The sequence below is a fragment of the Patagioenas fasciata genome, chromosome 28 (genome assembly GCF_037038585.1).
Source record: "Patagioenas fasciata isolate bPatFas1 chromosome 28, bPatFas1.hap1, whole genome shotgun sequence".
Classification (NCBI taxonomy): Eukaryota; Metazoa; Chordata; class Aves; order Columbiformes; family Columbidae; genus Patagioenas; species Patagioenas fasciata.
In genome coordinates, this window is record NC_092547.1 from 5,676,517 (window position 1) to 5,686,000 (window position 9,484).

The 9,484-nt window shown below is 71.1% G+C and overlaps 2 protein-coding genes across 3 annotated transcripts; one reads left to right on the forward strand and one right to left on the reverse strand.

Annotated features, from left to right (window-relative positions):
• Positions 1–130: 130 nt before the first annotated feature.
• METTL1 (methyltransferase 1, tRNA methylguanosine) lies at positions 131–3,468 on the reverse strand. Its single transcript, XM_065862243.2, has 6 exons — positions 3,334–3,468; positions 2,497–2,627; positions 1,415–1,599; positions 747–860; positions 435–536; positions 131–364 (listed from the first exon to the last, which is right to left on the reverse strand). Exons 1-6 carry the CDS (start codon positions 3,408–3,410, stop codon positions 233–235), a joined length of 741 nt encoding a protein of 246 aa, XP_065718315.1. The 5' UTR covers positions 3,411–3,468; the 3' UTR covers positions 131–232.
• A 1,415-nt stretch (positions 3,469–4,883) lies between these two features.
• On the forward strand, positions 4,884–8,289 carry TSFM (Ts translation elongation factor, mitochondrial). 2 transcript variants are annotated; one of them, XM_065862240.2, is made up of 6 exons: positions 4,884–5,225; positions 5,387–5,530; positions 6,191–6,319; positions 6,392–6,514; positions 6,592–6,676; positions 7,017–8,289. In XM_065862240.2, exons 1-6 carry the CDS (start codon positions 4,899–4,901, stop codon positions 7,478–7,480), a joined length of 1,272 nt encoding a protein of 423 aa, XP_065718312.2. In that variant the 5' UTR covers positions 4,884–4,898; the 3' UTR covers positions 7,481–8,289. The 2 variants fall into 2 exon arrangements, with proteins under 2 accessions (XP_065718312.2, XP_071656110.1); XM_071800009.1 differs by lacking the exon at positions 6,191–6,319.
• The last annotated feature ends 1,195 nt before the right edge of the window (positions 8,290–9,484 follow it).

Sequence of the window (9,484 nt, forward strand, 5' to 3'; positions counted from 1 at the left end):
AACTGAGGCATGAACCACCCCCCCTATCCCCGGGGGGGAGCAATTCCTGACAATCCCCCCCGGGTGGGGTGTGGGACAAAGCCCGTGGGGTGTGGGGGGGGTTGACGGCGCAGCCAGGAAGGAACCAGACTTGGGGACACGCTGGTGGCTTTATTACAAAATGGGGGTGACAGCGAGGGTGGGGGGCCCACGGAGAACGGGGGGGACACAGGCGGTCCCACTCGTGCCCCCCTCACGTGTCCCCCCCAACGGGCGGGTCGGGGCGGCGGCGGAACACGGCGGGGTAGACGGGGCGGCCCCCCCGCTGCGCCTTGCGCCCCTCCTCGGTGACGGTCCCCAGCCGGGCCACCAGCGGGTCATCGTCCTGGGGGGGGACACACACACCAGTAGCCCCCAGTAGCCCCCAGCGAGCTCCCGGTGCCCCCCCCGCTCACCAGCTGGGCCAGCGGCACCTCCTCGAACAGCGGGTGCTCCCCGAAGTGCTTCACCATCCACTCGTGAAGCTCCGCCACGTCCGTCGCCGTGTACACCAGACCCTGGGGACAACCGCGGTCACCACGGGGGGGGCGTCCCCAAACCCCGCCCCCGCAAGGGGCTGATCCCCCCACCCCCCGGTGCTGGGGAATTCGGGGTTTCCCGTGTGTCCGCAGCACGGGGAGTTTGGGGAAGGGAGAGGGGTGTGGGGCACAAGGGGGGGTTGGGGACACTGGGGGGGACACGGGGGGGCCCGGGGGGGCCGCGCTCACCCCGGGGCGCAGGACGTAGCCGTATTCATCCAGCAGCGTGGGGCTGATGATTCGCCACTTGTGCTTGGTGCGCTTAAAGTGGGGGTCGGGGAACAGGAAGAACATCTTGCTGAGCTGGGGGGGCCAAAAATACGGGGGGGGGTCAGCACCCCGTTTGGCACTGCATACCCCATCCTTCTGCGGAACTGGGGGGACCGGGGGCACCCAGGGGTATGGGGGACACAAGGGGGTGTTTAGAGGGCCCTGGTTGGTTTTTATGGGGGGGGGGAGTTGGGGAGGGGATTTTTAGGGGGGTCGCACCTTGCTTGGCATTGACCCCCCCCACCTTGTCCATGGCGGGGGGGGGAGAAACAGGAGGGGAAGCACCCAGGGGTACGGGTGACATAGGGGTGGGGAGGGTTTTGGGGGGTCCTGGGGGTTTGCTTTGTTATTTGGGAGGGGTCCTGGGGGGGGATTTATTCTATAGGGGGGTCAGCACCCCACTTGGCAACACCCCCCCCAAAACCTGCCTGTGGTGCTGGGGGGGCAGAAAGGGGGAGTTGGGGGTACCCGGGGGTCTGGGGGACACAGGGGAGGGTTTGAGGGTTCAGGGTGGTTTTGGGGGCTCAGGGTGGTTCTGGGGGCTCAGGGTGGTTCTGGGGGTGGGTATTTTTTTGGGGGGGTCCCACCTGTGCCTTGCGGAAGAAGTGCGGCAGGTGCTTCATGGCGTTGGCGCGCAGCACGGCCACGTTGCCGAAGCTCCCGGGCTGCGCCGCCCGCAGCGCCCGCAGCCGCGCGCCCGCGAACGCCGCCACCTTGGTCCTGAGCTCCAGCCCCAGCGCCAGCGCGCGCGGGAACAGCGGGGACAGCGCCACTGCGGGGGACAGCGCGATGGACCCCCCCAAAACACCCCAGCGCCCATGGGAACAGCGGGGACAGCGCCACTGCAGGGGGACGGCGCGATGGACCCCCCCAAAACACCCCCGAAACACCCAGTGCCCATGGGAACAGCGGGGACAGCGCCACTGCGGGGGGCACAGGATCAGGGACACCCCCAAACCACCCAAAACCACCCCCAAACCACCCAGGGCCCATGGGAACAGCAGGGACAGCGCCACGGGGGGGGGCAGGGGTCAGGGACCCCCCCAAATCACCACACCCCGCAGTGCCCATGGGGACAGGGTGGGCAGCACCACTGCGGGGGGGACCCCAGAACCACCCCCTGGAACCCCCCACCCCACGGGGTCCCTCCCTGCCCTGCGCCCCCCCCCTGCACCCCAAGTGTACCCAGAACCAGCCCCCCCACTCACCAGCCCCCCCACTCACCAGCCCCCCCAGTAGCGTCCGACCCAGCACCCACAGCCCCCCAGGGCCCCCATCTCTGCACCCCCCTTGTCTGCCCCGCCCCCCTCACCCAGCACCCCCGTGCCCCCTCCCCCCAGCACCCCCATGTCCCCCCCTTTCACCCAGCACCCCTGTGCCCCCCCCAGCATCCCCCGTGGCCCCCACTCACCCAGCCACCCTAGGCCCCCCGCAGCACCCATGTGTCCCCCCCCTTTTACCCAGCACCTCTGTGCCCCCCCAGCACCCCCGTGTCCCCCACTTCCCCAGCACCCCTGTGCCCCCTCCCTTTCACCCAGCAGCCCCGTGCCCCACCCAGCACCCCTGTGCCTGCCCTCACCCAGCACCCCCGTGCCCCCCACTCCCCCAGCACCCCTGTGTCCCCCCCCTTTCACCCAGCCCCCCCGCGCCCCCCCCAGCCCCCCCTCACCCAGCAGCCCCCCGTATCCGCAGCCCAGGTCGGCGATCTCCACGCGGGGGGGCTGGTGGCCGGGGGGGGCGTTGGGCGGGAAGAACGCCGGGTAGAGCGCGGCCCAGTCCATGTCCTGCGGCCGGGGGGGGCTGCGGCGGGCGGGGCGGCACCGGGAGCCAACGGGCGGGGGCCCGGTCACCGGGGGGGATCAGGAGAGGGGGTCCCGGTCACCGGGGGGGATCAGGAGAGGGGGTCCCGGTCACCGGGGGGGATCAGGAGAGGGGGTCCCGGTGACCAGAGAGGTAGATCATGAGAGGGGGTCCCGGTCACCGGGGGGGAATCAGGAGGGGGTCCCGGTTATGAGGGGGGATCAGGAGGGGGTCCCAGTGACCGGGGAGGAACTCGGGGGGGGGTCCCGGTGACCGAGGAGGGACTCGGGGGGGGGGGGTCCCGGTGACCGGAGAGGACTCGGGGGGGGGGGTCCCGGTGACCGTGGGGGTCTCAGAAGGGGGACCGGTGACCGGGGGGGGGTGTCCCGGTGACCGGGGGGAGCTTGGGGGAGGTCCCGGTCACCGGGGGGGGCTCAGGGGGGTGTCCCGGTTACGGAGGGGATCAGGAGGGGGTCCAGGTGACCGGGGCTGCTCAGAGGGGTTCTCCCGGTTACCGGCGGGGCTCAGGGGGAGGTCCCGGTGACCGAGAGGGACTCGGGGGGGGGTCCTGGTTACCGGGGGGGATCAGGGGGTTATCCCGGTTACCGGGAGGGCTGGGGTGAGGCCATGGCGGGGATCCCGAGTCCCAGACCCGCCGCGGACGGGGGCTCCCGGCGCGGGGGCTCCGCGCTCCGGCCGCACTCACCGGGGCAGCGTGCGGTCGGCCAGCGGGTTCGCGTGTGCCCGCTGCCGGTAAAAGCGCTTCTGCGGCGGCTGCTCCATGCCGGCCCGGCCGAGCGCCGCTGTGACGTCACCGCGCGGCGCCGACGAGTGACGTCACGCCGCACCTGCCGCCGGGGGGCGGGGCCTGAGTATGCTCCGCCCCTCCCGCTGCTTCCCAGCACCTCCCAGCGCCCCCCAGTCTGACCAGTGACCCCCCCAGCGCCCCCCAGTCTGATCAGTGACCCCCCCCAGCGCCCCCCCAATCTGACCAGTGACCCCCAGTCTGACCAGTGACCCCTCCCAGTGACCCCTAGTGCCCCCCAGTCTGACCAGTGACCCCCAGTCTGACCAGTGACCCCTCCCAGTGCCCCCCAGAGTCCCCATCACCCCTGGGACCTCAGGCTACCTCAATGTCCCCCAGGGTCCCCCAGGGTCCCCCAGTGCCCCAGGGGCCCGGCACCGTCCCGGTCTCCCCAGTCTCCCCAGCCCCTCCCAGCCCCCCCAGTCTCCCCAGCTCCTCCCAGCCCCCCCAGTCTCCCCAGTCCCTCCCAGTCTCCCCAGTCCCTTCCCGGCACGGGGGGGGTGGGGAATTCACGGGGGCGATTTCTCAGAAAGGCCCCAGGCGGGAAAGGGGGGCGGGGGGGGGGGGGGGGTTGAGCAACATGGGGCTGGATCCGTCTGTCTGTCCTGTCTGTCTGTCTTGCCCGTCTGTCCTGTCTGTCTGCCCCGTCCGCCTGTCCTGACTGTGGGTGATGGGTGGGAAGTCACGGGGCTGCGCTGGGCGGGGGGGACACGGGGGTCACCCCCTCCTGTCACCCCCCCCCCGGGGTGACCCGACCCCCACCCGGGGACACCGACCCCCCACAAGCATTAACCCGGTGACGCGCGCGGTGACGCAGGCGGGGGGGTCCCGGGGGGTGGCACGGGGGGGTGACACGGGGCAGGTTGCTCATTAACCCCCCGGGACCCCCCGGGGTGTCACCCCCCCACCCCCCAGTTACTGTTTATCTGGGTTGTCCCGGCTCACGTGGGGGGGACACAATGGGAGGGGACAGGGCTCTGTCACCCCCCTGGGGACAAGGGGATGGGGACACCAGGGGGAGCAGGGACACTGGGATCATTGGGACACGAGAGTCAGGGACACCGGGACAAGGGACGTGGGGGTCAAGGACAACAGGGGGAGGGACACCAGGGTCAGGGACATCAGGGGACAGCGACAACCAGGGTCAGGACAACCAGGGAACAGGGACACCAGGGAACAGGGACGTTAGGGGACAGGGACACCCAGGGGACATTAGGGACAGGGACATTAGGGGGGACAGGGACATTAGGGTCCAGGGACACCAGGGGACAAGGACACCTAGGGGACAGGGGCACCCAAGGGACAGGGACATTAGGGTCCAGGGACACCAGGGGACAGGGACACGAGGGGACAGGGACACCCAGGGGACAGGGACATTAGGGACAGGGACATTAGGGGGGACAGGGATGCCCAGGGGACAGGGACATTAGGAGACAGGGACACCAGGGGACAGGGACACTGGGATCATGAAGGACCCCAGGGAGCAGGGACACAAGGGAAATCAGGGACAGGACACCGGGGTCGGGGACACCGTGACAGGGACACTGGGGACAAGGACAGCGGGGCGAGGGCCGCCCGGGCCGGTCTATAGGACCCGGGGCAGCTCCGGAGCGACCCCGGGGCGCTCCCGCCTCCTCCCCAGCCAATCGCACGGCGCCGTCGCGCTCGGAGTGACGCCACTCACGCCTCGTCCAATCCCCGGCCGCTCTGACGTCATCGTGCCGCGCCGCCGCGGAGGCGAGGGCGGCGGAATGCGGCGGGCGGCGCTGGGCGCGCTGAGCGGGGCGGCGCGGGTGGGCCCCAAAACACACCCCAAAACACCCCAAACACCCCCCGGGACCCCCCCCGAAAACCCCCCGGGGCCGTCCCGGCGGTTCTTCCCGCAAACCGGAGCCCCCCGTCCCCTCCATGGGGGTGTGGGGGGGTCCCGGCTCACGTTCCCGTTCTCCCGCAGGCCCCCCCGGGGCGGTGGTTCCGCGCCGCCCCCCCGGTGCTGGCGGCGGACAAGGAGGCGCTGCTGGAGCTGCGGCGGCGGACGGGGCTGCCATTCGTGCTGTGCCGGGACGCGCTGCTGCGCGCCGGGGGGGACCGGCAGCAGGTGGGGGGGCGGGGGGACGGACACACGGGGGGGGACACACGGGGGACCGTGGGGCAACTGGGGGGGTCTGGGAGGGGACACGGGGGCCTGGGGGGGAAAAGGAGGGGACCTTGCGGGGGGGACCCGAGGGGAGAGACAAGGACCTGGGGTGGGGGGAACAGGGACCCGGGGGGGCCTGGGGCTGAATAAGGACCTGGGGCATCTGGGGAGGGGAACAGGGACTCGGGGGGGTCCTGGGGGGAAATAAAGACCCGGGGGGTCTGGGGAGGTGAACAGGGACGTGGGGGGGTCACGGAGGGGAACAGGGACCCGGGGTGGGGGTCCTGGGGTGAACAAGGACCCGGGGGGGGGGTCCTGGGGGAAATTGGGACCCTGGGGGGACCAGGTTGGGGAATAAGGACCTGGGGGGTCTGGGGGGGTGAACAGGGACCCCAAGGGTCCTGGGTGGGAACAGGGACCCGGGGTGGGGTCCTGGGGGGAAACAGAGACCTGGGGGGTCTGGGGAGGGGAACAGGGACCCGCGGCAGGGTCCTGGGGGCAATTGGGAACTTGGGGTGACCTGGGGAGGGGAGCAGGGACTTGGGGAGGTGCTGGGGGGGAGCAGGGCCCGGGGGGGTCCCAGGGCAGCCGCAGTGTGGGTGTGACCCCCGTGCCCCCCAGGCGGAGGCCTGGCTGCAGGAGCAGGCGCAGCGCCAGGGCTGGAGCAAGGCCACGGTGGTGCGGGGCCGCCGGACGCCCGAGGGGCTGGTGGGGCTGCTCCGCGAGGGGCCCGCGGCCGTCATGGTGGAGGTGGGTGCCGGGACCCCCGGCGGGGCGGGGGGGACGCCCCCGAGCCCCCCCCTGTCACGGCCGCTCCCCCAGGTGACCTGCGAGACGGACTTTGTGGCCAGAAACGCGGAATTCCAGCGCGTGGTGGAGCAGGCGGCGCTGGGGACCATGGAGCTGTGCCGGGCGGCCCCCCCGCCCCCCGACTGCGGCACCAGGGTGAGGGGGGGTCTGGGTGGGGGGGACACCCCGAAATATCCCTGAGCCCCCCCCAGAGCTTCTCCCCTCTCTCCCAGCACCTGCTGCGGGAGGACGAGCTGGCGCAGCTGCGCACGGGGCCCGGCGGGGACCTGCTGAGTGACAAGGTGGCCTTGGCCATCGGTGAGTATGGGGGGGACCCTGAAAACGGGGGGTGAGAAACACCCGGGGGGGGTGATACACCCTAAAAACGGGGGTTGAGAAACACCCAAGGGGGGACACCCCAAAAATGGGGGGTGAGAAACATCCGGGGGGGGACACCCCAAAAACGGGGGGGTGAGAAACATCTGAGGGGGAGGGACACCCCAAAAACGGGGGGGTGAGAAACACCAACCCCCAGCAGGGTGACAAACCCGTGAGAGGTGACACTGCAGCCACCGCCTCAGGGGGATGTGGGGACACTGTGGGGACACGGGGGGACGCACGGGGTGACCCCCCCGCCAACGCCAGCGCTGTCTTCCAGGGAAGCTGGGCGAGAACGTGCGGCTGCGGCGCGCGGCGTGGCTGCGGGTGCCCGAGGCCGACGGGCACATCGGCGCCTACGCCCACGGGTGGCTCCCGGCGCGCGCGGGGCCGGTGGCCGTGGGCTCGGTGGCCATGGGCACGCACGGGGCGCTGGTGGCCTGGAGGGTGACGGCGCCGCGCCCGCCGCCCGCAGAGCTGGAGGAGCTGGGCCGGCTGGTGGCCCAGCACGTGGTGGCCATGGCGCCCACGGCGCTGGGGACGCCGGGGGACGTGGCGCAGGGCGAGGAGGAACCGCGGCTGCTGGCCCAGGGCTTCGTGCGTGACCCCCAGCGCAGCGTGGGCGACGTCCTGGCCCAGCACGGGGGGCTGGCGCTGCGGGGCTTCCTGCGCTTCCGCGCCGGGGAGGGAGACGACGGGGACAGCGGGGACAGTGGGGACACCTGGGAGAGGGGCAGCGCCTGAGGGGCAGCGGGGCCGGGGCAGGATTAGCCCCACATTGGGTTCAGCCTCACAGCCCAGGGTAGGCTCAGCCCCACATTGAGCTCAGCCCAGGTCAGGCTTAGACCCACACTGAGCTCAGCCCCACAGCTCAGGGCAGGCTCAGCCCCACAGCCCAGGGCAGGCTCAGCCTCACACTGAAATCGGCCCCACAGGCCAGGGCAGGCTCAGCCCCACACATGCTGAGCCCCATATCCCTAGTCTGAGCTCAGCCCCACACTGAGCTCAGCCCAGGGCAGGCTCAGCCCCACACCCCTAGTCTGAGCTCAGCTCTGCATCCCAGGTCAGGCTCAGCCCCACAGCCCAGGGCAGGGTCCGCCCCACACGTGCTGAGCCCCATACTCCTCGTCTGAACTCAGCTCCGCATCCCAGGTCAGGCTTAGCCCCACATTGAGCTCAGCCTAGGTCAGGCTTAGCCCCACACTGAGCACAGCCTAAGTCAGGCTTAGCCCCACACTGAGCTCAGCCTAGGTCAGGCTTAGCCCCACACTGAGCTCAGCTCCACAGCCTGGGTCAGGCTCAGCCCCACACATGCTGAGCCCCACAGCCCCAGTCTGAGCTCAGCGCCCGCAGTGGGGGGTGTGGGGCCGGGGGGGCTGTGGGGCAGCCTGACCCCCAGTGTTTGGGGAGGGGGGGGGATGGGATGTGAGGCTCAATAAACCCATGGGGGGAACAGGATTGGGGGGGCTGGGGCACGTGCTGGGGGTCCCCAATCCCCACCCCCAAAGCGCTCCCCACCCCCGCCCCCCCTGACCCCCCCCCAGCAGCCGCCACTTCCCTGGTGTGGGTTCACTTTTTAATGGTGAATCAGTGGAAAACGTCCAAACACGGGAGGGGGGAACAGACGGGGGGGTGCGGGGGGGGACACTGGGGCTGGTTCGGGGGTTCAGAGGCGGCTGAGGGGACCCCTGGGACCGCATCCCCCCCCGTGTCCCCCCCGTGTCGTCAGCGGCCGCCTCCCGGGACAAGTAACCGGGAACAGGCCGGGCTGGAACAGCCTATCCTGGATTACTTGAACCGGGCCGAGGCCACGCTCCGCTGCCCCCCGCGTCCCCCCCGTGTCCCCGCGTCACCCGGGGCGTCCCTGCCCCCCCGCGCGGGGGCGACACGTTATGGGGGGGGGGGGGGGTGGTGCGGGGAAGGAGGGAGACACGGGAGAGAATTAATGGGGGGACACGGGGGGGTCATTAACGGGGACACACGCGCTGCCCGCCCCAGCCCCGCCCCCCCCGCCCCGTAACTCCGGCCCCCCCTCCCATCCCATCCCCCCCGCCCCGTACCTGCCGCCTCCGCCGCTCCCGGGGCCGGGGGGTTTGGGGGGGAACCCCCGCTCCGGGGGGGGGGGGGGGGTTTGGGGGGGACCCCCGCTCCGGGGGGGTCGGGGGGGCCGCGCCGCCCCGCACGCGCCCACCGGAGGAAACGGGGCCGCGGCGGTTTCCAGGCCCCCCCCGCCCCGCGCCGCGTCTTGCGCTTTGTTATTTTGTTACCGCTGGCGGGGAGCGGGGGGGAGCCTTGAAACGGCCGCGCGGCGCCCATTGGGCGAAGGGCGAGCGGGGGCGGAGCCGCGGCGCGGGGATTGGCTGGGAGGTGAGCGGGGGGGCGGGGCCTCGCGGTGTTTACCTCCAAACATTCCAGGCGCCGCAGGGCGGGGGCGGGGCCTCCCGAGGAGACGCCCCCTCCCGGAAGGGGGCGGGGCTTGGGCGGGGTCACGGTCGCGGTCACCGCCCTGGGAATGACCCGCGAATTATTTGGGGAGAAATAACCCAGAACCAGGACTGAAGTGCCCCGGAGTCTGGGGTTTAATGAGCCCAGAATTGGGGCTATTTAGCCCATAATTGGAGGTTTAATGACCCCAGAATTGAGGGCTAATTAGCCCAGAATTGGGGGATTAATGAGCCCGGAATTTGGGGAGAAATAACCCACAATTAGGGATTTAGTTACTTCGGAATTGAAAGTTTAATGACCCCC